Raw genomic sequence first — 27,746 nt, 5'->3', positions numbered from 1 at the left:
TGGAGGAGTGTTTTGTGGTAAATGTATACAATTAGCCGTTTATGAGGGTTGCCTATTTGCACAAAGTACTGCAGTCAAGGTGCAGTCAAACAGAGAAAGACGGTTTGGATGTCTGAGAACCAGCAATTCTGGAAAGCAGTAAAGTTAAAGGATGGTGGAGGACTGATTCAGCTCTGTAAAACCTCATTCATGGCTTCATTTATTTAGATGAAAACATGACAGACATAGTAGCCTATTCTTATAAAAAGAATTCCGTTTCGTGATGAAATATTGTTTATAGGTTATGTAAATAACACAATTTCATTTATTTTGATAGTTCACAATACAGTATATTTCTTTACTAGCAGTAAGTCTATCAAAAAAACTAAAAAACATTCATATGTCAGCAAAGAAAAAAACAAACAAAGCAGAGATCATGATGATGAAATGACAAAGTACAGTTGAGTTAAAAAAGACCATTTCAACTTGAAGTTGTAGCGCCTGGATGGATCTACGCAGACACATCTAGAGAGGACAGCCATCTTTGCTTCCTGTCAGACACTGGGAATGATGTCACTTCCTTTGCAAAAGCAACTGGTAAAGGAATTTCCAGTAACTGATGTGAGATAACAGAAAGGAGAAGCCAGAGGGGTGAGAGAAGTTCCTTTAAACTTGTTTTTTACTTAATTTTTTTGACTTTTTACAGCTGATCTCAGTGCAGTCGTCACACTTGTCTGTTTCTGTGTTTATAATCTCATCATCACATATACAGTAATGTGCCGGCATATTGACCAGATCAGTATGAATTTGTTGTGCTGTTGGAATCAAGCACATGGGCACATGTGGTTTACCAAAGTGCTCTCACTGCTGCACCACAGTATTACAATCTGTTGCAATACCAATACCTGTACCTCTGTTCAACAATGGTCTACCAATAGTAATAGTAATAATTAAAATATGTTTCAAAAACACATTGTATCTTTTTTTAAGCTTTAAATGAGTAGAATCTGTTTGGTTGGTGGGAGATTGTTTTACTTTTATCAGACAGGCAGTACACGACTCCTGCGGTGATGGCGGATTTATTCTTAATATTAAACTGTCAAATAAATGCAAAGTTGAGTAAGATTTGTTTGTTATTTGAAGGGGTGGTACTTGACTAGAGAGGTACTTGATGTAGTTATGAATCCCACAACAGTTGAAGACAGAGGTTTAAAAGTTTTAAAAGTTGACTTAAAAACAAAACTACATAACAATATAAATGTTTGGTCCCCGAATGTCCTATATTCAATTCAAGATAAGAGCCTTCAAGTTTATGACAAAAATATATATGGGGAACTTTTCACTGTGCTTGTCAGCCTGTTACACAGCACATATGGCTCTAAGACAGCTGCCTGAGCTCTCCCTATGATCCTGCCAGTCACATTAACAGACCATGACTTTATATTTCTATTTTTACATCTAACACTGTTGCAAGTGGAAACATTGTAGGTCTGAGCACTTTTTGTGACACGTTGGCAATTGTAATATATCCCTGCATTGAGAAAAGCTGTCCATCTTTCTGAGCTTTAAGACTTCTAAAATTATGATTTTTTTTAGTGTCATCCGTTCAGTGTTGGCCTCTTGTAGTTTGATGAGCCTGTGTAACATTTTTTCTCAAAGTACAGCCAGTGGCGCCTTCAGAAATATTTTTGTGTGGCCCATGATGGTAACATGAAATGCATGCATTATATTTTAGTCATCCACTGTCCATTTCTTACTTTCACTAGTCTTAATATCTTACATTTACTACACTACTCTACAGATTATGAATGAGAGCTTAAAAAATACTGGTTGCATGGCAACTGGTCATACTAGTGCGCCACAAGAAATATCACAGTGTAAATTATGAAAATAAATGCGTCACAGTAGTCATAGTATGGAATATCATAAAAAGTCATACAAAAGGTCCACGTATAGTAGACCAGAAATTCGGAAAAACAATTGGAGCATGATATTATATAGTATATAAAACAAGTCAGGATATAGCTTTTCAAAAAATTGGGAAAAAGTAGTAATAAAGAAGTCATATTGTATTTTGTGAAAGGTCTCATTATTGTTTGTTTAAAATATACTAAAAAGCAATGTTGAAAAACATGAATAAAAGTCATAGTAAAGCATGTTGAAAGAAAGTCATACCGGTATGTTGAAAATACGTTTTATGTGTTGATCAATATGAACCAAAAATTACATACAAGAATGTTAAAAATGCCTACATTTGTTTTAGTTCAAAATTCATAAAAACTGATAGTATGGTATGTCATGAAACGTCATACAAAGGTCCACGTACAGTAGGTCAGAAAGCCATAATGTAGCATGTCAGAAAACGAATGCAGAGCCATACAAAGACATTTATATGGATCTCTTTATACTGTGTGCCTCGAACAAATGGAGCATTCATGTGTTATTGTGGCCACCAGGGGTCAGTCTAACAATTGTAATGCAGGGAAGAAGAAAATCCATGTTATCGAAATGCAGAAAGAGCAGAGCAAGAGCAGCAGTGACAGGCTATCATTATAACGCTAGAAGTCAAACGATTTCCCAAATGATGGGGTTTTTGCGATAAAGCGCTTTCGAGGCTGCACATGTGTAGACAACCCCACAATGCTTTGCGCACGGAACCATATCCAAATCTTTGGCGGAAATCGCGCTCCATTCAAGGCGGGGCCTCGCATATGACGCACACCTGCACGCCTGTTCCACAATTCTTCGTTTTCCGAGGCTAGGAAGGATTCTTGCCTCTTTTCTGAAGCAACTGACTCGGAGGTACATGTGCTACCAAGCAAGCCTCCTCGACATTGAGAAAAACCCTGTGATGGCTTACTAAACTAACGTGAGCCAACGGTAAGTGAGTTAGCTGACTAGTTAGCTGACTAGCTAGCTGCTGTTTTACATTACATTACATGTCACTTTTTAGACGCTTTTATCCAAAGCAACGTATATACTCAATACTGTGGACAGTCCCCACAGGAGCAATTTGGGGTGAAGTGTCTTGCCCAGGAACACAACGACATGCTGACTGCAGTGGGGTTTGAACCTGTGCTCCTATGACCCCAACACCAACGCACTAACCCACTGCGCCACAGCCTCCCTTAAGCTGTTGCTTTACTGTATCTGTATCTGAACACCGCAATCATGAGTGAAGATGATAATTCAGCCTCTGCAAACAGAGACAGGGACTCCACTCTCCTGCTCACTAAAGACGGACAGAGGTACTACGTGAGTAAGAGCGGAGTAGTTGACAGCAGAAATGTGATAACTCCGCACGAACCGGACAACAACGCCTCCTCCTATGACATGGATGATATGGACGAAGAGAGCGATGTTCTGGACACTTCGGACCCCAGAGACAGCGCCGCCAGCCCAGAGGAACTGAACGACGATGAGACCTCGGAGGGGGACAGCGCCCCCAAACAGTGCACCTATGACGGCTGCACAGAGACCACCACGCAGGTGGCCAAGCAGCGGAAACCGTGGATGTGCAAAAAACACCGCAACAAGATGTACAAAGACAAGTACAAGAAGAAGAAGAATGATCAGGCCATGTCCACTGGAAAAATTGATGTAAGATTATCTTTAAGCTTTATAGACCCACGGCCATAAAAAGCACTAAATCCAAGTTGTTATCATTATTATTATTGATTTTTAAATACCTAGATGCATTTAAATAGTTCCAGGGCTGTCTACCGCTTTAGTTGTTCGCCTCGAAAAAAGTCATAGTATAGAATGTTAAAAATATGAATAAAAACCCAATTAAACCCATTGCAGTTACAATACCAGGGCTGAACAAATAATAGCTTTTGTTTGTCTGTTTGAATTGAATTAGGAGAACTCAGAGGAGCGGCCTGTATCAGTGAACAAACAGCGTCTGGGTGCCATGGGGGACCGGCCAACCAGACCCTCCCTCATAGAGCAGGTCCTCAACCAGAAGAGACTGGTGAGTCCATTTTGGTCCGATTGACTGGCTGCTGACATTTTGAAGGAAAATCCTTATAAAATACATTTGAAAAATTTAGACTTTTCTTCAATAAAATATTCATAAAAATTGGAATATGCACAACATTGGTGTACCGCTGCAACTCCAAAAAAAGACACAAGGCATTGCACATACATAAATGTTTGTTGTTGTGATTTGCTCTTGATTTCAAATGTGTGTCTGTGTGTCCTGTAGTCCCTGCTCAGAAGTCCAGAGGTGATCAGCTTCCTGCAGCAGCAGCAGCAGCTCCTGGCCTCACAGAGCCGCAGCCAGGCACAGCAGCAGTTCCCGGGCTGTTGACGCTGGGCAGTTTTACTTTATTGTGATGCATAGAGAACACTGAAAAAACACTGGTACTGCATTCATAAATAGATAGTAACCATACACTGTATACATTGAAATCCCCAGCCAAACAGCCCTGCTTAAGAAAGAATAACAAGGGACATTTTAAAGGCGTGATGAGACTGCTGGACTAAACTACATGAATTGATCTAAATCACTTGAAAGATATGCATTTCTAACCATGTCTGGTGCTATCTCTCTTCTATTCTCATTTTAATTATTGTAGTAGCATTAATTATGAAGGCATTGTATTATAATTGTCCAGAGGCCTGTACTGCGAATCCAGTTCAACATACCCTGGATATGTTTGAGTTAACCGGTTTACCTAATCCAAAAAAAAACACGCTCTCGCTAAGCCGTCCTGCGACGCTGGTTATCAACTCGGTAACTCAAGCCAGGGTTTCTCTGTCCGGCTGAGTGCGCGTTCACATGACAGGGGCGGGGTTAGCAACATTTGACCAATCACAAACATGGAGAAGCGTACTGACATATAGTGTAACCCTAACCCTAACATGTCACCCATCTCCTTCGCATAGAGTTGATCAGGTTGTTGATTGTGGCCTGTGGAATGTTGGTCCACTCCTCTTCAATGGCTGTGCGAAGTTGCTGGATATTGGCAGGAACTGGAACACGCTGTTGTATACGCCGATCCAGAGCATCCCAAACATGCTCAATGGGTGACATGTTAGGGTTAGGGTTAGGGTTTAACCCTAGGGTTTTCAGACCCCCCCAGACCCCCACAATAAAGCAAAACTGCACGTTTCAGAGTGGCCTTTTATTGTGGCCAGCCTAAGGCACACCTGTACAATAATCATGCTGTCTAATCAACATCTTGATATGACACACCTGTGAGGTGGGATGGATTATCTCGGCAAAGGAGAAGTGCTCACTATCACAGATTTTTTCAGATTTGTGAACAATATTTGAGAGAAATTGTTATTTTGTGTATATAGAAAATGTTTTAGATCTTTGAGTTCATCTCATGAAAAATGGGAGCAAAAACAAAAGTATTGCATTTATATTTTTGTTCAGTGTAGTTAGGTGCGCGTTCACATAAAAGGGGTGGTATCTGGAGCATTCGACCAAACAATTCGACAAACATGGAGAAGCGTACTGACAGCGCAGCGTCATACTTCCTGAATGAAAAGTCAACTTTAATATTAGTAAAATATGAAGAGGTTAAACTTTAAACATCCATGACTTAAACACTTTATCCAGGATAAAAGCCACACCTGCAAGGTGAATACAGCTGGTAAAAGAAAGTGTTTGAATGCGTACATTAACAGGTTTATGATGTCACTGCCCCGTCCAAGACACGAGTGGATCTGACTTTAATTAGGCTACATTTGTCTCGAGTGTTTCGTCAACTTAATGTGTTGCTTAAAATAATACTTATGCGTATGTGACACTGAGTTTTGCACGGCCAGATACGGCTCAGCTGACTCAGATAAGGAAATATGATACATTATGATGTGATATGAATGATAATGGGACACATTGACATCTGCACTCTAGGCAACGTAATGTTACTTTGATCCGGTTATGTTGTGGCAGATATTTAATTAAGCTTTCTTAACATAATAGTATAATAATAGTTATAATAGTCAGATTGCTCTGAAGATGGGAGGTGATGTTCTATTCATTTTCACGTTCACACAGTCGGTGATTTTGGCCGGCCGTCTTTCCTGCAACGGCAGTTTAAACTGTATTTCCTCCGCACACTGAGCTCTGATTGGTCAGCAGGCGTGGTGCTTTCGCTGAGTTGATGACAGACTAGGTTCCAGGATAAGTCACCATGGTGATCTAGCCCGCTAAAAAGTGAACCAGCTTCGTAGTACCGGAAATCCCAGAAGTTATCTTGCTAAACGAAAATTCTGCTTCGTAGTATACCCCCCAGGTTAGCCGTTCAGCATAAGTTACCATGTAGATCTACCCCGGTAAGAAGTGAACCAGCATCGTAGGAACGGAAACCCAGAGTTTTCCCTGAAGTTAGCTCGCTAAGCAAAAATCCGGCTTCGTAGTACAGGCCTCAGTCCAAGTCCTTCAGATGTAGAAACCTCAGGCCATCAAAATTACCCTGAGTTTAATTGTATTCTTCTGTCTTTCTTTTTCATAACTGAAAAAAGAAGATTTCTTTGTTTTGTGTGATAATTGTTTTTTTCGCTAAGTTATTACTCGCTTTGTTTTTAATGTTTTTTCTTGAAGTGTTGTTACATGGGACAATCATGTGTGTGTGATGCATGTCTGGAGCCTCCTTTTCGTTATATGTGGTTTTCAGGATTTGTTTTTAACCTAAGATTGTATATCCCTGTTTATCTGACGCTGTTGCACAAACAGTAAATTCTAACTGTACTGAAAGGAACACAAACCATGATTGGTGGGGGGAATCATTGTCATGCTAGCCCTGTTTTACTGTACTTTGTGTTTGCTATGTTTTTAAGTTGAAGTGTGTATCCTGCTGTGAATATAGGAGTAAAATGACGACCCAAATGTGATGCTTTGTTTAACAAGAGGGAAATAGCTGTATAAATGTGGATTCTTAAAGAAAAAATCAACTTTAATGGAACACGAAGAAACAGTACATGAAGTCACACATTATGCAACACATGGAAATACATTACATACAATCGTAATAACATTTACAACATGTAATAACAAGTCTTTGAGTACCTACAAATATATCCCACTTTTACTTGTAATGGAGTGCAGTTAACATCCCAATGAACACAAAGAGTGCTTTATCTGTCTTACTGAAATTAGGTAACACTTGATCATTTAAGTACATGTGCTCAAAATGTGTTCATGAAATCCAATCCATGGTAGGTTTCAGTTATGCGGCAGAGGTAACTGATATTTTAGACCAGGGGTGTCCACATTTTCATCGAGGGCCACATACAGACAAATATACGAGGGGCTGGGCCACTCAATAGAGGTGAGGTATACTGCCTCATAAGTTAAAGGTGGGGTATGTCATTTTGGAGAAACCAGCTCGAGTGCGCTAGAATTTGAAAATACACAGCCGGAAAAAATCTGCCACCTCCTTACAGAGCCCCTCCTCCAACACACACGAACGCGCACATGACCAATGAGGGCACGAGATAAGTTTGTGCACAGATGGAAGGCTGACAGGCAGGTAGGCCATCCAGTTATTTTAGCCGGGCTTGCTCAAATGATTGGTCGTGCTTTTTACAGTACTACGGCTTCCACAGATGACTTTTTTTTATGGATTTTTTGTCAAAGCACTTAAGATATTCATTGCTATCGGGATGTTAAGAGCATTCCATGGAATATAACAAAAAGTGTATCTCGAGCCGGTTTCTCAAACTTACCTACCTCACCTTTAAGTTATACGTGTAGCAAAATCAATCAAATGTAGGTAAATGATGCTTAATCAGCCTACATCCCCAGCTCTCCATAGGGTTTCAATTATTTAGTTGGCAGCTCATTCCTTAAAACAGGAGCCCCAGATCGCTTATCATAAGAGGAAATAGGAAGGGTTTATTTCAAGCTTGTTATGAAAATAAATAATTGGGCTTTTTTCTTATCAACTCAGATTTTTTAGAAAATGTTTTCAACTTTAATTGACTGAATTTATTTGAAAAGCGTGATGACATGATTACTACTGTGTAATATCTGTTTTCATCTATATCTAAGAAGTACAATACAAGACGAGCACAAGTTTCATTTTAGGGCCATACTCCATTATACTTTTTGAATTTGTTGAGGGCTGATTCAAAATGGCCCGCGGTCCGCATTTGGCCCCCGGGCCGTAGTTTGGACAACCCTGTTTTAGACATTTAGATGTCAATAGAAGCGCCTTTGGACAGAAAACCCGGACAAAGCAGAACATACAGAATACACGACTACCTGTGTGAGAGACGGTATGTTATGACACTGAAGAGATGGGGTTGTGCGGGGAGCCCATCTGTGTGAGGACCTTGTCCAGCCACTGCAGGGGCCCGTGCAGATGTACCTCGATCCAGCAGGGGGTGCTGGTGACATCTTGCCGGTGGTATTCGGCACCCCAGCCCTGAGGAGAGGATATCCATAAATCTTTGCTGTGCATGTTGACAGTTCAGTTAATGATTAAAATGAATGGGTGCTAAGTGACCAAGTGGGATCCTTACTCATGTACAGGATTTGACAAGCTCGACATCACATTAAGTCCAAAATAACTGCATATTAAGTTAAGGTGAGAAACTTTTAGTAGATATCCAACACTTTTTTATTAAGCCTTAATGATACCAATACATAAAACTGCAGGCAATAGGGTCACCTACTCCATTTCTGTGTCTTCATTTGGCTTATTCCCAACAGTTTAATTGATCAAGAAAAATCAGTACCGAAAGATTTGAGAAAGATCTAAATATGTCGAAAAAAAGTCATAGTATAGCATGTTGAAAAAATACCATGAAAGGCTTGTTGAAAAAAGTCATGCAAAAAGTCACAGTATAGTATGTTGACATTTTCTTTTATAAAAGTATGTTGAAAAATATGAAAAAGTAATACTATGATGTGTTGAAAAATGTCCGAGTAAAGTATGAACAAATGTATTGTATAATTAATACAAAATTCATAGTCTAGTCTGTAGAGAAGTATAATTTGGAAAATATCATGAAAACGTCATATGTTGGAAAAAAAGTAATATTATAGTTTACAAATAGGAAAAAAGCTCAAGTATAATTACAAATGCAATTGCAATGAATTGAATGAGAAAGCTCAGTACCTTAACAAAGCTCATACGGATGGTGCACATCTTGGTGAGCTCATAGACGACCTCAAAGCCGTGGTTGACCGACTGGGCGAGGAGCTGGGCAAACAGCTGGTTGTTGAAGATCTTGAGGCTGCAGCCGCTGGGGATCTTACACACAGTGGTGGTGTGGAAACCATGCTGGAAATTACAGTTGCGGCTCTGGACGAAGATACTGCTGTCGCTCAGACACTCTGCGTACACCTCGCCGCCCACATAGTACAGGTGTAAACCTGACAGGAACGGAGGAGGAAAATCAAGTTACATCCAAATTGATTCACGACTGGCCTGTTGACAATAATACCCCGGTCCTTTTACTGTGCTCCAACCATGTCAAAAGCACAAAAAACAGATTTTATCTAAGAAAACTTGTAATGAAAGATTTAAATATTCAATCACTTCGTTGAATACAGAAACCGTGTGTTTTTCAATGTTGCCAAACCACAAGGGCATCTATGCTTGTAAATGAGGAATGTCTGAAAAGTGTAATTAGTGTCTGTGATTTCAGGACCAACTTCCCTAAACCCTTTGTGACACCCCGATCATTCGAAACCACAGAATGCACATTTTAGTGTAACACAGAGCAGCTCAATGTCTGTCCAACAAAGACAGGCTTTCTAAACTCTTTTACCATCAGGAAAAATAACATTAGCCTAAAGGATCCATCACAAGGATGCAAGCTGAGTCTAAAGTCTGAGGTAATTAGATTGCTTCAAAAAGAACACAAGAATATTAATCCATAAAATAAATTGCATTGTGTGTGGAATGGATTTATCTTTGCAAACAACATCTCAGTTTTTGCTTTCACCCAAAGTGTGATGGGGACAGTCCATACAAAGTCCATAATTCAAAGTCCTGGGCTGTGATATAAATAACCTTCACGATTGGTACAGCTTACCTTTGCCTATGTGCCTGCGTGTGTGTTCGATGGTGGAGTTGCGGTTGACATTGGATAGCAGGCCGAGGCAGAAGCGGTTCTTGTTGTTGGAAGGGTCTGTGAAGCCGTCCACCAAGACGCTGCGGGACGACGCGTGGAACGTCTCCCCAACCCGGTTGTTGAGCTCGTAGTAAGCAACCGAGCACCAGTACTCTGGCTCCTCATAACATACGGGCCTTAAATCTAAAAAGAGGAACACAAGAAAGGTTTACATTAAGGATGAAATATGCTATGATAAAGTGTCAGTCAAACAAAATCTCTTAAATTAGACACATTTGTATAATCTCATGGTATACATTGCTTGTTACCTAGCAACCATACATACTTTTAGATTGTATGCAATTCTATTTTCTTCTATTTGATCTCTACTAGTGTGAAGTTACCTGTGTGTGGAGCAGAGAATGTGAGTTTGAGTGTTTCTGTGGAGTTATTGGGCTTCACATCGTCTTGAGGACTCGTCTCCATCATGCTGTACGGAGGTGGGGGAGTCTCGGCTGGAAAAGCACGTCACAAACACAAGAAAGTGGGAAAGTAATGAATGTTTACTCATCGGAGACTTGGATCTCCTGCCACAAAAACGTCAACACTTCAAGTTTTGGCTTGCTTGTTTTGATTCCTACCTGTGATGTGGTACGGACTGCCAGGCTCTGCTGAGCTGTTGGGGGAGTCGGGGTAGCTCTGTGAAGTGGGAGACTGGACGTGGGAGGAAGAAGGGGAGGAGGAGAAAGAGGGGCAGGGCAGCACAGGGAAGGAGTCTGGATAGGTGGCGTTCTGGGGCATGAGAGGCTCTGTGTGCAGGGAGGCGTTCCTGAACTTTGCCAGTAAACTGTGTTGAGGGTTGAACTCGCTGTGGCGCGGGACCAGAACAGGTGGAAGCACTGAGAGAGGAAGAGAGAAAAAGGTTGAGAGGGATCGAACAGAGACAGAGAGCGAGAGAGCGAGAGAGAGAGAGAGAGAGAGAGAGAGAGAGAGAGAGAGAGAGAGAGAGAGAGAGAGAGAGAGAGAGAGAGAGAGCCAGATGCTGTTATAAAAGATCATATTACTGTAAATCCTTATGGCTTGGGAACACTGTATTAGATCAAATGTCCTGTCCCGGTTTGGGAGCCCACAAAAGCCTTACTGTTATAATATTAAACCTCAACAACGATTACATTTTTGTTCAGCAGGCAGGAAAGATGTGTTGTGCTAATGTGTTTACCTGGGGTCTCCACGCGCCTGTAGTGGTACGGGTTGACGCAGATGTCCTTCTGTTTGGAGCAGAAAGCGAACTCGCAACACTCCAGCGCTTTCAGCTCGTGGTGGGACTGCAGGTCGGGCCAGCGCCACACCCTGCAGTAGATGACGTGGGGCAGTCCCTTCCTGTGGGACACCTGCAGCCTGCCGTCCAGAGAGCGAGGAATTGTCACACACTTGCCTGCGGGATTAAAATGAAAAAGCAAGGAGTTCAACACAGCTTGAGAAATGACAGATTGTGTTGCATGCTAAACATTTGCAAAAAAAGTATTTATCAAGCCGTTTGGAGGAGCCATTTATGTTTGACAGTATCTACAGTCAACTTTTATTCTCCATATATATCAACTGTTTTGGTGAAAATGTGGATGAAGCTACTTTACATTTTTATGCGGATGATACCGTGATGTATTGTGCAGGTCCCTCATTTAAGGAGGCTGGTGTTCAATTACAGGCTGTTTTTAACATTATACAGACTCTAAAGCTGAGCTTAAGCTTGTTTTAAATGTTGAGAAAACCAAGGTAATGCTTTTTTCAAAAACAAAAAAGACTCCAGAGACTGCTTTGGATATTGTTACTATGCAAGGACAAGTACTTGAAGTGGTTACTTGTAATAAATACCTAGGTATCTGGCTTGATGATTGTCTTACTTTTAAACTTCATGTCAATAACCTGCTTAAAAAGCTGAGGGTTAGACTAGGTTTCTTTTTCAGAAACAAGTCCTGTTTCTCGCTTGAGGCCAGGAAAAGGCTAGTCACTGTGACCTTTTGACCTGTGCTGGACTATGGTGATCTGGTCTATATGAATGCACCTGCCCATTGCCTGGAAAAGTTAGATGCCGCCTATCACAGTGCTCTGAGATTTGTTACTAACTGTAAAGCACTTACTCGTCACTGTACCCTGTATGCCAAGGCAGGTTTGCCTTAACTAACTGTACGGAGGCTCAGTCATTGGTACATGTTCATTTACAAAGCCATGTTGGGTAAACTACCAACTTATATATGCTCTTTGATCTCACAGAGAGTGGTAAGTAGCTATTGCCTGATATCCCAGGATGTGTTTTTATTACATGTGCCAAGTGCTAGGACTGTTTTAGGTACTAAAGCTTTTATGTGTGCTGCTCCTCTAGCTTGGAACACTATGCCATTTTTTTTTAAACTGAGCATTTTGGTTCCCTTGCATCATTTTAAAGCTCGGATAGATGAAATGTTATTAGATATCTGTCATTGTGAATAGGTTGCTAATGTATACCCCTGTAATTATGTTGTATCGATGTCCTTTTTGTTTTCTGTTGTTTTTATGTGTAACCAATGTGCTGCAGGTCTCCCTTGAAAAAGAGATCGTTGATCTCAATGAGATTTTCACCTGGTTAAATAAAGGCAAAAAAAAAAAGGAAAATCTACAAGATGAAAGAATAGAATAGAATTGGCAGCAAAAAAACCCTAGCTGTTTTATTTACTTTATGTCTATTATGTTACTACTTATACCAAATGTCTAGCTTAACCTGTTCTGATGGTCTTGCATTGTAAGTAACAATCCATGATTTAGTAAATTGTGTTTTTACATAAATGATTATCAGAAAAGTAAAATGTCCCTATTAAGCTTTTATTTTTACAGAGCAGCTCAAAAATGTCAAACACCTACAAATGGATAATGTTATTATAACTACTAGGACCATAAGGAGAAAATAGACAACTGTAGGCATTACATTAAAAAACATAACATCTTTCCTTTGTAAATAATCTTAAGGCCCCTCATGCTTATATTTGGACGCACTGGATGGGGTCCTTCCTCCAGATTGAGAACCACTGGACTAGACTACTACTGGATGTTTGACTCACTAGGTTGCCCAGGGCAGCTGAGGGCTCTCTCCAGCTCCTCCATGGCCCCCTTCTTCTTCTTCAGTTTCTTCACTAGAGAATCCACAGCCTTTTCCGCCCACTTCTCCTCCTCATCCCCTTGTTTCCAGCCGAGCAGGCGCTTCACTGCCGGGCTGGTGAAGGAGAAGAGGGATGTAATGGAGGTAGAGGAGTTCATTATGAGATGAATGAATGGGTGCCGAGATGAGGTGTTGTATGCTGTCAGAGGGATGAGAGTTCCCCTGAGGACAGGAGGGACAAGGGCAAAGAAGTCGGGACCGAAGTATGGATCAAAGAGGGAGGGAGATAAGTCTGTGTAAACAGAGGCTGCTTTTTGTATCCCGCTGTTATTTCCGAGCAGCTCTGGAGGAGTTGAACTCCCCCCAGTGTGGCTAAATCTCCACTCTGTGTTGGCACAGAAAGGATCCGGTAGCTCCGGATTCGAAGCCTCCTGCAGGGAAGGTTATTCCTCACTCAGTCAGAGATCCAGGTCAAGTTTCAATCAACTGGCAAGAGAAGAGAGAGATAGTATGAACTGTTACTTTAGCTTAAACAGATGCAAGGTTGAAGAAAAAGTATAGTGGTTTTGTAGAATAGACGTTGGAGTTAGATTGTAAGGGAAATTCAACCAGTAAAATCTAAGCCATTAGCAAAATCTACTCAAATATAACGCTCTGGGCATTAGAGGTGGAATTTCATGATAAGGAGTCTGCAGGACAATGATACACAGAGGCCATGGCTGCATCAAACTGATATCCCACAAGCTGCTCAACAAGGCTATTATTCTCTGTGGAGAAACTCAAGCACACCAAAACTGTTTCAGAAAGTACAGGGCAAGATGGCCAAGCTCATTTCTAGATTCACCAACAATGAGGAATGTCCTTTCTGGCCTCTGTTTCTATGATCATGCCACTGACGCCCAGGAGCCATACTGTCTGGCCAGAACACATCACAGGACAGGAGGGGGAGAGGAAGAGAGGGAGGGAGGCAGACAGGGAGGGAGGGAGGGAGGGAGAGAGGAGAAAGCTCTCCATGTCTTTATTTCTTCTAAACCACCTAGTTTTTAGATGGACAGAAAGAGACAACGAACGTAAATCTTTTCCACTATATTTAGATTACCCAATTAAAATCAGCAAAGCCATGTGCGCTCATCACTCCAACAACACCATCTTAACACAACATCACTCAAAGTTTCCAAAAGTAATCATACAGAGAAGTCTGGGAAGTAAGTTTATTGCCATACTTGTTTTATCTCCAAACACGTCCTGCAGTAACGATGTCTGTCCCAAAGTTTTGTAGTAAGTCACTTTATAAACTCTCTTTCTGCTCTTGTTTGTTTGTGCCCATAAGAACCCACACGGGCAAATCGTTTATAAAACATAAACTGGAGACGCTTTCACAACAGCACCATATTATTTCAAAAATGAACATAACCACATTAGAGGTTCCACTAAAATCCGAGACTCTCAAAAAAAGATAGAACCAAACAAATGCACCAATGTTATAATAGTGAACTTATTGGCTTATGTGACCTAAACTGGTTTCCCGCAGTCAAAGCAGACAGCTGGCGTTTGCAATGACAGCAAAGCGCAGGAGCTCGTGCGGCATCAGTCTGCCGCTGGTGCTTTATGGAGCCTGGCGTCACCCAGTCTGCAGGCTCAGATAGGATAATTACCTAATGCTTTATCACCAAGTCACCCCTTCCTAAAAAAGTAAACACGCCAGCTTCCTTCTATAGGACTACAATGTGTCATTTTACCCCTACAAAATCCAGGATCTGCCTCAACGATGCCACATCGATCTTGGTACTGTACAATTTGTGAACAGGAGTTTGGCATCCAAAATCATCATAGTGTAATTACATGTCCCTAAAGCTGTATTCAACAAGTCAAGTAGCCTACGTGTATTTAAAGAACCGGAATACACTTTTAGAAATATTATAAACGTATGATCAAAAAAGCAGTTTAGAACAATTCACTCTACCACTGATTTATTCTCAGATATGTTTCTAAACGCAGTTATGTCTGTCCTATGGGAATAATAGCCTACCTGAATATTAATTCGACAAAACGTTGCCAGACAGTTGGCTACCTTTGAGCAAACTTTGTTGTAGTAGGCTATAACACCCATAACAGTATTACACTTGTCAATAAATCCACAACAACACAGGAAATAAAAAAACAAATTTCAATTCTGGAATTATAGCCTCCGATAAGTGTTTATTTACTCACCTCTGTTGTAATAATAAGTGCACTGTAGACAGGCTCGCGCGTGTGGAGACTTCCCTGTCTGTAGTAGGTCGAGCAGACTGAAACAGCAAAGGTGTGTGTATGTGTGTGTGAGCGTGTGTTGATGTGGAAAGGGTCAAGTCACCCTTGATAGCATTGGCATCCAGTTAGACTTTTCAAAATAAGAGCGCTCTTGGCTAAATATAGCTTTTGTCAGTAACGACAAAAAAAGTATACAAGTCGATGCTGGTGTCGTAAGCATAGTCTGTATATTGTAAAATGACATCATAGACCATACAAAATGGGAAAATAGCTTGTAACATGTAGGTCGATGCCAATTAGAACAGTAAAAAAGAAAAATAATTAAGGTGCTTTAGCCATAAATTAAATTAACAGGATACTTACAAAGGATTTTACATAGAAGTAAAAATCGTTAAAAACTCTCAAAACAGTGCAAACGAGGATAACACTCAGTGTTTAAAATGAGTTGAGAGTGTTTCCTTTAAAAATGGTTTAGCAGTTTTACTTTCTTTGGTGTTGAAGCAACATAATACATGTTATGTTTAGAAATAAGTAGCCTATGTAGGCTATTCATTAAGCTGCTATATTTTTTACTTCGTTTGAGTGAGCAAGAGGTCTAAAATGAACACAGTCACAATGCTGACTCCTTACCCAATTGGTTCTGTGGATCAAGTATTGGATTTCCGCCTTTATTGTGAAGGTACTGTCTCGGTACTTCCCAGTATTGTGCTGGCAGTCTGCGGATGTATTGACGCAGCGCAGGTCTGGAGAGCCCGGAGCCTCCGCTCCTCAGCAGCCGACACAGCCTCCGCGGCGTCAGCCTGGCTGGAACCGCAGCGCCTGCATGAAAGATCCCTCCGCCTTCCCACTCCTGGAACTTTCCCAGGATTTCAGGCATTTCAGATCCAGGCCCCGCTGAGCCAGTCTCTCATCACAGCTGGCTCTAACTAACGCAGGCCGGGAAGAAAACAGTCACACCTGTTCACCTTTCCGGACTACTCGTATGAATGGATAGACATCCCTGCAGAACAAATAATTAATCCATCTTGTTGTTGTTTGTGTTTTTCGTGCATTTGTGTTATACGGCTGTAACTTAAAGTTTGCAGAAGGTTACATTGTTCGCTAATTTTATATTAGATTGTACCTACTGCATGTTTAAATTAATTAAATTCACTTTTGTATGCAAATGTAGAAAAATAATGACCAACTCCTAGAGGGATCTAGGAAAATCTAACATTAAATCAGTATTCCGGATAAAAGCCTATTCCTTTCATGTGTACGCGCACATGCACACAGAATACACCTGTAGCCTATAACAACCAACATGAGGGGTCTTTTCCCCTCATCTGCCTTTGTCTCCGAGAGCTAAAACGTGTGGTGAAAAAAGGCTTTATGTATTCTTTTTCCCGCTTCTTAAAGTCGAGGTTTCATCATCCATTGTACAGAGGTCTTTCTCATTGCGGATGGATATGATCCTTTATTGGGAGTGCCGTGTCTAGTCCAGTTAATGACGCAAGCCCGGCTGGCGACAGTGAGTCTACAAGTTTGACATTTTCAGTTTACAACAACTGCTGTGGAACGTAACAATACTCCCAACACGAAGGGAAGGACCCTGGGGATCCTGTCAAAAACCGTATGACTGTTTGTTTCCACCTAACACCAGGTGGATCATCAAAATGCACCAGCAGGATCAACTGTCCCACAAATAGGTGGGGGTCTGTCAGAGACAATTATTTCCAAAGGCTGTCGCGTGGACACACAGCGAAGACGCGAGGAGGTCCAAGGGCAAAACCAGGAGAAGTATAGACAGGTGTACAACTGAACTGACAGGAAAACAGAACAGCCAAATAACGAGTGCTTCGGTTGGTATCACCCTCTCCACCTGTATTAAATAAGCTTGGAGTCTAATACAATAAACGCTCTTAATGTTTCTTTGACTTCAAGTTTTAAGAGTATTGATTATCTATAGGCATCACAGTGCATATAGGACACAGATCAAAGAAGACCCTCCTCATGTACATCTCGTCACATTTGCCCTAGAGACTCCAGTGGCAGGAAACGAGAAAAGAGCAGCCAGATCATGATTCATGTCCCGGTGCAGTCTGGTCGAAGAGGGCAGACAGACATGCACAAACAGGATGCTCTCCCCGGGGCCCCGAGAGGCCCGAGAGACATCCGCAGCAGCACGAGGCCCGACTTCAGGCTCGCTTGCACAAGAGAAAAAGCATTATGAAGAACTTAATTTACTCAGACCGCAAAAACGCCTACTGGGCGCTCTCCAGAGACCCAGACACGTCTGCATGAGTTTCAGTAGACAGGAAAAGGAATTTATAAAACCAATTTTATATGGTGATAAATAATGCATTACAGGATTTCCCCACTCTTTTATCTTAAGGACAGGCCAAACTCATGACCATGCCCCCCCCTTATCGCAAATTGTTTTACAACTGATTCCAGAGGACTTTATCTCACGATTTGAGCTGTTAAATATAATTTAATAATGAATTATATAAACTGCAGGTGAGTCAGATACTGTAGATTTCTCAAAATATTTACCAGCTACATTCCTGAGCCCATCTCCCTCTGAAGGATGCGTGATAATTTAGTGACACATAGTCACACTGTGATAAGACAATGCATCTGTTTTTCTGTTGTATTTAACACACACACACACACACACACACACACACACACACACACACACACACACACACACACACACACACACACACACACACACACACACACACACACACACACACACACACACACAGCTGGCTTATACAAGATCAGAGCAAACTCATTTTTTTAACAAACAAGTGACACTGCAATCAATTAACCCCTTGAGCTTTAAGATTTGGAAAAAGCAGTCACATCATCTCCTGCACAGCTCTTGCTGGTCCAGAACTCTGCAGCAAAGCTCATACTCTCTGCTGACTTCATGTGACATTTGATTAAAGATTTATTATACAGATTTCTGGCTTCTTGGTCATTTAGCTTTTGCCGTTGTTGCTTCTTGATTCTCAAACAGTCTCCCACAAGGTTTTATAGAAGCCAAATGTGTACAGTATTAAAATCACTATTTCTGTTTTTACATTTTCTTCTTTTTATAACTTGCACAGTTTGGGCACTTAAACACATTTTATATATTGTTTTCTCTGTCGTTAATAATTGTTCTATATTTATGAATCTTTGTATTTTTCCGACTGACTAACTTACTACATGTTGCAGCTGTAGTTAGTAGGTTAGTAATGATTATCAGATCATAAATCAATGACATGTTTTATTTTGGTTGAAGTCATCCAGCCCATACACCCACAATCCCTCCCTTTTGAAAATCGTATATAGTAACATTCATTCTACGTGTGAGAATAATAACACACAGATTATCTGATCCTTCACATTTCACAACTCTCTCTCACTTACAGCTGATTGGCCACAAAATAATCATTAAGTAACAAGGATCAGTCATACAGACGTTCTGTAAGCCGTGGCAACAGAAAAGTGCATGTAACGGCGGCCATCACAAGCCAAAATCCACATTTTACAAAAGGCAGGAGAACTCACAACTGTGTCAAATGATGTGAAATACTGCTCTTTGTTCTCTGTGGTGGATTACAGTAATAATGCACACAGTTGTTGATTCCACCTCATCCATAGGTTTGATGGCACTCTCAAAAGGCCATCTCTAAGACACCAGGGCTTTTCTGATTGGCTAGTCAGACTTATGAGACTGCAGCTTCCAGGCTCCGGTGAGGTAACGCAGGCGAATGAAAACCAGATCCCGTCCCATCTGCAGCCAGCTCCAAAACGGGACCAGCTTGGACCCTGGAGGGGAGAACGCAAAAGGCACTTTGTTCTCAATTGTACTTTGATATTTTAATGTGCTGACATTTACGATAATATATAACATTGAGCATCACACACTAACTGTCAGTCAAACAAGCAACAGAGAAAAAAACTCAAAGAGAATATAACCACAGACATTCACGTCTATTTACTCTCAAGGGTTAATCCAAAGGAATAACTAAAACATTACATACAAATAAACCAATCACAGACAAGAACATGCAGCAGATATATTTATAGATGGCACAGAGGACACATGTCCACATATTCCATGAAAATCCTACCTTCTATTTCAGTCCAGTTGACCGCCACCTCTGCTATGGGGATTTTAAAACACTGTGCAATATACAGAAGCTCCACATCAAAAGCCCTGAGGGAAGGAAGGTAAAGGGGACAAGAGAAGATGCATTAAGAATAAGGTTCAGCGTTTGTTGAATACGGTGAATCACTTTGTCTAAAGCAAGGTCGCATCAGATAGGCATGGTATAACTAGGGATGGGCTCATGAAGCTTTAGGGCTTTCTTGTTCTCTGTGCCAGCAAAGAGGGAATTCTTTGGGGCTTTAAACACAGCGCACACACACACACACACACACACACACACACACACACACACACACACACACACACACACACACACACACACACACACACACACACACACACACACACACACACACACACACACACACACACACACACACACACACACACACACACACACACACACACACACACACACACACACACACACACACACACACACACACACACACACACACACACACACACACACACACACACACACACACACACACACACACACACACACACACACACACACACACACACACACACTAGTTTCTGGTGGTATTTAACCTTTATAGAAATTGAATGGGCCGCATCTCAAGACCAGAGTGATTTTAAGGGTTGTAGTTGCATACGTGGACTTTAAAGGTTTCACATGCTTGCTTAGTATTTGTAAATCTGTAATGGTTGGGATTAGAATCAGAAGTGATTAATTTCATGTAGATAGTTTTGAGCATCTACATCATATTTTTTTTTTTTAAACGTACGCATTATCTAGTTATTCTACATATAAAATATTTTGGCTGACACAAAACCTTAAAGAGCCTGTGACACGAGTTTCCCCCATCATCCAAACCCATTAAATTTGAGTAAATATTGTCCCCTTGAAAACCGTTACTGAACTGATTTTGGATATTTGTACTTTGATAACCATTAATCTGCCCTTCAATGTTGACAATTTTCTAGATCTTCTCGGGGATTCTTCAAGTCCCGCCAAATTATGTGTGACGTCATCGCGGGCACAGCGCTCCAGCTGCACCGTTCAGGATCCCAGCATCTGCATGTAAACGCACGATGGGGCACACAGCAGCAAGCTCAGACAGCGATGACAGTTTAATTTTGAACGTGTCTGAGAGCTCATATGAGGCTGAAGGATCGGTTTATTTGGTATCTGTTAGAAGTTTAGGAATTAGGTGCGTCAATATGGGCGATCATACGGTCATGTAGCCATTGGTGGACTGGGACTAAAAATCAGCCCGGGACTCTCGACCGGCCCACTTCGGTACCACTAGTAAATTGTCAACGGGGGGAGTGAGGGATGTGCTAGTGACTTATCCGACCGGCCCACTTCGGTACCGGCCCATCGGGATTCGTCCCGATGGCCAGTCCGCCACTGCACCCAGCCCAGCCCACGTAAACTGTCAACGGGCGGGGGGGGCTTGGGGACCTCTGTGTCGCCTGTCAGCTAGGGATGTGCATCTCCATCACTGAGGCCGATGCGATGCGCATCTCGATACGTTACCACGATACGATACATTAACGATACCTTTGAAACACCAGGCGATGCGATGCGATACGATTCACCCCTGTTGCGATACAGTTCGATACGATTTGATTCAACATTATGCGATTCGGGGCGATACGATGCGATTCAACACGATGCAAAAATAATGATACTTCAATATGGTACGACAGAGGATTTTTGTTTTATTCCTTATATGCAGCAAATCATACATTAACAAAAAAGTGCTTTACATATTTGGTACTGCACATCCCATCATGCCGTTTATTTTTTTACCTTTAAAAGCTCTCCAGAGTACAATTGTATAACACCTCACAGTTAAACAATGTAAGGATGCATTGCTCATGATTAACAATGTGCAAATAACAGCTACCATAGAGCAATGCCCATACAGCTGCCAGCCTGATGTGCTTAACACTCAGAGGCTAACACACCAGTGAGCAGAAAGCATTGGTTTCTATCTGAACAATAAAGAAAACAAATAACCTTTCACAAACAGGTATTTCATAACTGCTTACAGTAAGGAAGACATTTAAATTATTATTGGCCGTCACAGGCTGCTGTAAGCTAAACACCTCTCTCTGACAGAACACCTCACTGAGTGATTTAACTCATATGTCTCACTTTCAGGTTTCTCTTTTCAGCCGCAGACCCCATGTCGCCTCTTTATGTGCGTCGCTAAGTTCCTCGTACTACTTGTGTACTTTAAAGCGGCTCGGCATCGTTAACAATTTGCGAGTGATTTTTCAAGTTGACCGTCTGTAGTAATAGTGCCGCGCACATATACCATGAGGACGTTACTGATGGGGTGCGGCTGCGGAGTGATACTGTGTGTATGCAAGTCCGCATCTAGGACGGATCTATGTATCATGGCTGTAGACCTGTTAAGTAATAAAGATACCTCATACAAAGGTCTACGGATACCTTATTACTCTCCATGACCTGCGGTCAACTATATAGCATAAATGACTATTACACCGTCTTTCTTGAACAATCCGAAGTGTTGCCAAACGTTTGATTTGTAGGTATTTTTCGCTGCGCTGTGTTTCTCTTTCTCCTCAACTTCCGTGTGTGTTGATAACTGAGACTCTCGTTCTCCGTAGTGGCGAAGCAAATATCAAAGATCGTCTCTGCTGAACGTTGACAAGATAAGGGGATTTTATATGAATGAATCGGTTTTTTACCGATGCAAAGACGCTACGCAATCGATGCATCGCGAGTTCAACCCAAACTGTAGCCGATGTGCACTCTTTCAACCGGTGCACTCGCATCTTGAACGTTTATGCCGGTGCACCGATGCGAATCGGTGAATCTTAACATCTCTACTGTCAGCGCAACTTACATGATGCCGTTTAGACAATATAATAATAAAGGGCGGTGCCGGCTGTCAGCGAACCGATCCGGCCTTTCTGCGCGATTTTTACTCAAATGCGGGACATAGTCTCAATGTGTGGGACGCGGGACAAATAATAAAAATGCTGTGTGTGCAGTCCCGCACAGTGCGGGACACCTGGTCACCCTACACACACAGTTCTGTCCCTCACACACACACTCGCTTCAAATCAAGTTGCATAAATGCTTGAGCTACGTTTTTATTATAATTACTGTGAAATCCGCCTATTATGTTTTCGTCAAATTACAACAAACACACACTTGCAACTGATAACACTGGCATGATTTTAGATGTATTAGACTATTTAAAAAGGAAATCATGCTTCAAATAAGTGGGGGTACGGCGTACCCCCGCGTCCAACGCCCACTACACCACTGTCTGCAACTACAAAAAGCTAAGGTTTGTTTTCTCATCAGGAAATGCAGACCGGCTCAAAAAAAGATTTTTAAATCATCATCCTCACGATCATTTAATGTATCATATGTTCGCCGAATTGACATGAAAGCACTAATAAATGTAGTTTCATCCACTTGAGTTTACAACTACAAAAATAATTGATTTGTTTTTATATCACATCCGACGGGAGGAAATTCAGCAGCTCTCACTACCGATTTTTAATCCTAATTTAATCATCATCTTCACCACGATCATTTATGTTTATGTTCGCCGAATTGACAAGAAAGCACTGACAAATATGAATATACTTTAGTCAACTTCATTAAAACGTTATTAACGTGCCTAAACTCAGTAATTCACCATTTATACGCATGACAACACACTTTGTCCGTGTTTGGCTCTCTCGCCGCACAGTGAAGCGTTCCCGCATTGACGTCACTTCCGGCTTCCCCCAAAAAAGGAATTTTCCCGCGATGTTCGAAATTATTGATATTTATCGGAACGGTATCGCTTTTTCTTTTTTAAACTGACGGTTCGAGATTACTAGTAGCCCACTATTTCATTGCACAACAGTTGTTGGGCTCGTGTGACAGGCTCTTTAAATGTGAGCTGATATTTATGTAATATGAGCTGCAGAGTGATGTGATGGGAGAGTGCTGTTCGTTAAATTTATTTTTAGTTTAGTTATTAATTGTATTACATTATAACTTGGAATCAAAAATATACAAATATACAGTATGTACTCATGCTTAAAGCAGACATTGCCATGTTTCTTAATTCATCTGTGGCCACCAAAACAACTGTAAAACTTTTGAGATTTGAAATTCAGACATCAGTTATGCGGTATCCCTCATTTGATAGATAGATACAATGTATTGGAACATTTCCCTTTACAAAAGTGAAACCGGTTTGGTATCATTTGCCCATCACTAGTTATAACATTTAACATCATACTTGCTTAAATGTTTGCAAAAAAAGTGTCTTACTGGTAATTAATCGTATAGTTTCCAAATGTTTGCAAAAAAAGTGTCTTATTGGTAATTAATCGTATAGTTTCCAAATGTTGTGCAATAATAGCTCAACAGGTTGACTATTTAAACACAAAGCACACGACAGCTGTTAACATACTACACTGAGTAGAGAAGTGTACGAGTCCTTACCATCGCTCGACATGGAGACAGGAGAAGGTCTTGAGTGCAGCCTCACGTGTGAAAAGCTTGAAGCCGCACTGTGTGTCCTTGATCCCTCTCACGCAAAAGAACCACACCAGGAAATGAAAGCCATACATCAGGAATGTGCGAAACATTGATCGCTGTGGCGGAGACACAACAGTGGTTATTTCACAGTTAGATTGTTACAGTCTAAAGAAAACTACTAAAAAAAGATAAACAAACAAATACCTGAGCTACTGAGACGTCCTCCAGGTGAGCTCTGGAACCACAGGAAATTGCCATGTTCTCCTAAATATAAAGACAGGTATTTTATGGAGGGCAACACATTAAAGTGTGCAAGAAAGAACAAGAAAAATAAACAGCACCACACCGGTTTAGGGTCGAGGCCGTTAAGTCCAGCCTCTACTTTCTCAATATCACAAAACTTTGTGGCTCCATCAGCATCTGCCATCAGAATGAATTTCCCTCTGGAGCTCAGAGTTCCCTTAAAGAGAAACCACATGACAAACAAGAATTAAGAACATGCACATTATTGCTTTGTGCTGCTTTCAGAGGCAATGTAGTTACATTTCTCTCACCATGCGCACAGCTCCTCCTTTCCCCCTGTTGTTCACCAGCGTCAGGACTCGCACTTTATCAGAACCGTACTTCCTGCTGTACCGCAAAGCAACCTGGCAGGACGGCACAACAGATGAAAAACAAATCTATATTGGTATCACTTTTAAATGTTAAGCAAAAATTGTAGCTTGGTAACATATTGACCAAAACAAAATGGATTAAATGTATCACCTCTGTGGTTTTGTCTTCGCTGCCATCGTCAACCACAATGACCTCATATGTGAAAGAAGATTCTTTTTTCTGCAGTGAGGAAATAACATGAAGGGTTTATTTCACAAAAGGAACTTTCGAAGTTGAATGCTGCCACCTACTGGCCACATTGAGAACATCAGATTATTGTCCTTTTTATCCAACTAGAACAGGGGTTGGCAACCTTTTTGATATGAAGTGCCATTTAAAAAAAAATTGTTACCAGCGTGCCAACCATAGGTGTCAACGATCGAGAATTATCAACGGGAGGGGGGGGGGGGTTGAGGTGTTGGACGCTCGTGAACTATCAGCAGGAGGGCGGGGAAGCAGTGTGTGGACCTGTCAGCGCAACTTACATGATGCCGAATTTAACAAACACCTATAAATAATTGGTTTAAACGGCATAATAATAAGGACGATCGTCCGTTCTGTGATTCTCCAGAGCACACATGTTAGGATATTAGGCTCATGGAAGTGAAACGAGGAAACGGAAAAACAGAGGTCTGTGATGTATTTTGTGAAACAGAAGAACAGCTAAATAAATGCAACGGCCTCCCAAGAAGAGCTCGCCTCTCTCCAGTAATTTAAGTTAAAGTTGGTTATTGAACCTGAAGCTTGTTGATTCTGCCCTCCTCGACTACGGTCTGGGAGCCGACAAGAAAGTTCAACACACAGATGGCCAGTCCGCCCCTTTGTAGCGTATTATTTCGATAACAGATGAGCAGATCGCCACTGGGCTTTCAACTAAATACACAGCCACGCAAAAACTGCTGCATTTGTACAGCTCCTTATGGGTACTGCAATTAGTGAAGTGCTTTATTCCTCTGTGGTGAAACGATCAGCACTGCACCACGGAGGAAAGCGGCAGAAAGTCACCTGGAGATAAAGAGAGCGGGGCTGCGTTGCGTGCATGGCTTCCTTCTGCAGGTGACGGGGAGACGCGCTCTGGCGGCGGTCTCGTTCAGGATCGGAAAATATAATTTCAATATTTTGCACACTTATTCCACTTATTCCTAGTGTGCCACTGGTTACGGTGCCGCGTGCCAATGCTGGCACGCGTGCCAGGGGTTGCCGACCCCTGAACTATAATAAAGTACTGATTATTGTTTTTATTTAACACTGCCTACATGAGGATGAACATATACCTGTCTGTTTTCCAGGTACTCTGTGGCTTCATCCAACATCACAGGCACTGTAATGACACACATTTACAAGATATTATTAGCAGGTGCGGATTATGCCATTAAAACTGCTCCTACCAGGGTGGTAGCTGAATGCTTTTCTAGTCAGTTGATGTTGCACAATTCATCTTTCAACACAAACTAAACTGTGCCTGTATTGGCTTTAGCTGGAGGAATTTTGAAGCAGCAAAAAAAGTAAAAGGTCCTTAAAAACAGACTTGTAATGTGCCCTATCCTATACATTCTATATGTATTCGGTCACTCTGCAGTGTAATGCAATAACATAGCTATTTCCCACTTAAATGAACATTCATTTACAGCGACATCAGCAGGTAAGGTCAGTACTATGCTGATGGTCTTGAGAGAAAAGCAGGTGTAACCCTTATATACACACTCTGTTGTATAACCCCCCACCCCCCTCCATAACCCACTTCGCAGTTCCTCGTTGTAGGCCGGGATCACCACAGAGAGATCCCGGGAATGGGGATCATGCAGGCTGGGAAAAGGCTCCTTCTCTCCTTTTGGGGTGAGGAAGTATTTCTCCTTCTCATGGCGTGTCAGAATCACCATCCCGCCAGTGACGTGTGCCAATATGAGCACCTGAAAAGGGAGAAATATGAGAAAGGTATTCTTGTTACTATTGCTCTCAGGTAAACTTTGTGTGTGTTTTAAACAGGGGTGGGTTGTTTTTTCAAAATGAGTAGACAAAAGTTGTGATAATATCTAATATTTTAGTACATTATTGTGTGTAATATATACACATTAACTGTATGTCAAAACTTCCACTAAACTAAAGTCTGTAATGTAGCAGAGGCCCAATGACAGACAACCAATTGTTTTTATGTTGTGCTTCAATTGTGTTCCTAACACATTGCTTTGTTACGTGCTAATTATAGTTTGTTTTATATTGCTTTATGTTATTTTCTCAAACTACTTTTGAGAATTGTGTAGAAGTGGACTACTTGTGCTGCTTCTTTGGTCTATCTAAGTCAAGAGTGCCTCAATAACTTCCTTTCAAGGATTATAATTAAAATGCAGAAAGCAAATTAAGTAACATAACATGCAGGGGGGTAGCAGAATACATATTTAGCTCAAAGACTTCCTGCATGACAAACATAAATAATGAAGGAAATTCACATACTTTCAGAGGGTGCATTGCAACAGCTTTTGCTTTACATATAACAAGCTACCAAAGACCCAAAACAAGATATTTTGTCAACAATTTGACTACTTACCACGATAAACACTAGAGCTGCCAAAGCGACCAAGGCTTCAACTATTCCACAGACACAAACCATTTTCCATAAATTAGCCTGCAGCCTCTGACAGAACACCAGTCAAATTGGCTAGCTAAAAAAAAGCTATCTTTCCTTCTCCTTGCTTTGCTTCGTGTTTTGCAGGCGGTCCTCTGACTTCCCGGGAGAAACAGGAAAGTACAAGCTAACGAGACCGTTTTGACGATGAAAGTATAATATAAAAGAGCCCCTATATTTTGATTTCTCTTCTGGTAGTTCAGTAACTCCACTTCCAATCACAACTGAACACAGAGGCGGAAGTGACAGCCATTTCTCGACACATCATCATTTGGAGGCAAGAGAGCACTGAGCAGCCCTGTGACGCACACACTGCCCCCTGAGGAGAAACAACGTCCTAACATGTAAAAGATAGTCACGGCCAAAATAAAAATAAAAGGTTATATCACTTTGGTATTTTTGTATTTATTTGGTTTATTACAGCGTTATTCAAAAAGACCTTAAATAT

At 41.4% G+C, this 27,746-nt stretch overlaps 3 protein-coding genes across 3 annotated transcripts; 1 reads left to right on the top strand and 2 right to left on the bottom strand.

Moving 5' to 3' along the window:
• Window positions 1–2,473: 2,473 nt before the first annotated feature.
• Window positions 2,474–6,815, top strand: rfxap (regulatory factor X-associated protein). Its single transcript, XM_079648391.1, has 4 exons — window positions 2,474–2,859; window positions 2,977–3,579; window positions 3,842–3,952; window positions 4,187–6,815. Exons 2-4 carry the CDS (start codon window positions 3,151–3,153, stop codon window positions 4,289–4,291), a joined length of 645 nt encoding a protein of 214 aa, XP_079504517.1. The 5' UTR covers window positions 2,474–2,859; window positions 2,977–3,150; the 3' UTR covers window positions 4,292–6,815.
• A 50-nt stretch (window positions 6,816–6,865) lies between these two features.
• smad9 (SMAD family member 9) lies at window positions 6,866–16,165 on the bottom strand. Its single transcript, XM_079648390.1, has 9 exons — window positions 16,010–16,165; window positions 15,341–15,417; window positions 13,092–13,615; window positions 11,219–11,434; window positions 10,641–10,898; window positions 10,404–10,514; window positions 9,982–10,203; window positions 9,060–9,316; window positions 6,866–8,363 (listed from the first exon to the last, which is right to left on the bottom strand). Exons 3-9 carry the CDS (start codon window positions 13,285–13,287, stop codon window positions 8,220–8,222), a joined length of 1,404 nt encoding a protein of 467 aa, XP_079504516.1. The 5' UTR covers window positions 13,288–13,615; window positions 15,341–15,417; window positions 16,010–16,165; the 3' UTR covers window positions 6,866–8,219.
• Window positions 16,166–18,623: 2,458 nt separating this feature from the next.
• On the bottom strand, window positions 18,624–27,577 carry alg5 (ALG5 dolichyl-phosphate beta-glucosyltransferase). Its single transcript, XM_079650899.1, has 10 exons — window positions 27,221–27,577; window positions 26,417–26,585; window positions 25,950–25,996; window positions 24,787–24,855; window positions 24,576–24,668; window positions 24,368–24,481; window positions 24,226–24,285; window positions 23,986–24,137; window positions 19,492–19,577; window positions 18,624–19,186 (listed from the first exon to the last, which is right to left on the bottom strand). The coding sequence occupies exons 1-10, from the start codon at window positions 27,281–27,283 to the stop codon at window positions 19,074–19,076; spliced, it is 966 nt and encodes a 321-aa protein (XP_079507025.1). The 5' UTR covers window positions 27,284–27,577; the 3' UTR covers window positions 18,624–19,073.
• Window positions 27,578–27,746: the final 169 nt, after the last annotated feature.

Source organism: Notothenia rossii (assembly GCF_949606895.1).
Source record: "Notothenia rossii genome assembly, chromosome: 9".
In the NCBI taxonomy this organism is placed as follows: Eukaryota; Metazoa; Chordata; class Actinopteri; order Perciformes; family Nototheniidae; genus Notothenia; species Notothenia rossii.
The sequence above is the reverse complement of the archived record's forward strand: the minus strand, read 5'-3'. Positions and strand labels throughout refer to the sequence as shown.

Excerpts from the sequence above, each read along its gene's own strand:
- rfxap (XM_079648391.1), top strand. The coding sequence starts at position 3,151 with ATGAGTGAAGATGATAATTCAGCCTCTGCAAACAGAGACAGGGACTCC. Across the intron at positions 3,580-3,841 it reads TGTCCACTGGAAAAATTGAT|GAGAACTCAGAGGAGCGGCC; the intron begins GTAAGATTATCT and ends GAATTGAATTAG. Across the intron at positions 3,953-4,186 it reads TCCTCAACCAGAAGAGACTG|TCCCTGCTCAGAAGTCCAGA; the intron begins GTGAGTCCATTT and ends TGTGTCCTGTAG.
- smad9 (XM_079648390.1), bottom strand. The coding sequence starts at position 13,287 with ATGAACTCCTCTACCTCCATTACATCCCTCTTCTCCTTCACCAGCCCG. Across the intron at positions 9,317-9,981 it reads ACGCAGGCACATAGGCAAAG|GTTTACACCTGTACTATGTG; the intron begins GTAAGCTGTACC and ends CGTTCCTGTCAG. Across the intron at positions 8,364-9,059 it reads TCCGTATGAGCTTTGTTAAG|GGCTGGGGTGCCGAATACCA; the intron begins GTACTGAGCTTT and ends TCCTCTCCTCAG.
- alg5 (XM_079650899.1), bottom strand. The coding sequence starts at position 27,283 with ATGGTTTGTGTCTGTGGAATAGTTGAAGCCTTGGTCGCTTTGGCAGCT. Across the intron at positions 26,586-27,220 it reads CAGCTCTAGTGTTTATCGTG|GTGCTCATATTGGCACACGT; the intron begins GTAAGTAGTCAA and ends CTCCCTTTTCAG. Across the intron at positions 24,286-24,367 it reads ACGGCCTCGACCCTAAACCG|GAGAACATGGCAATTTCCTG; the intron begins GTGTGGTGCTGT and ends CTTTATATTTAG.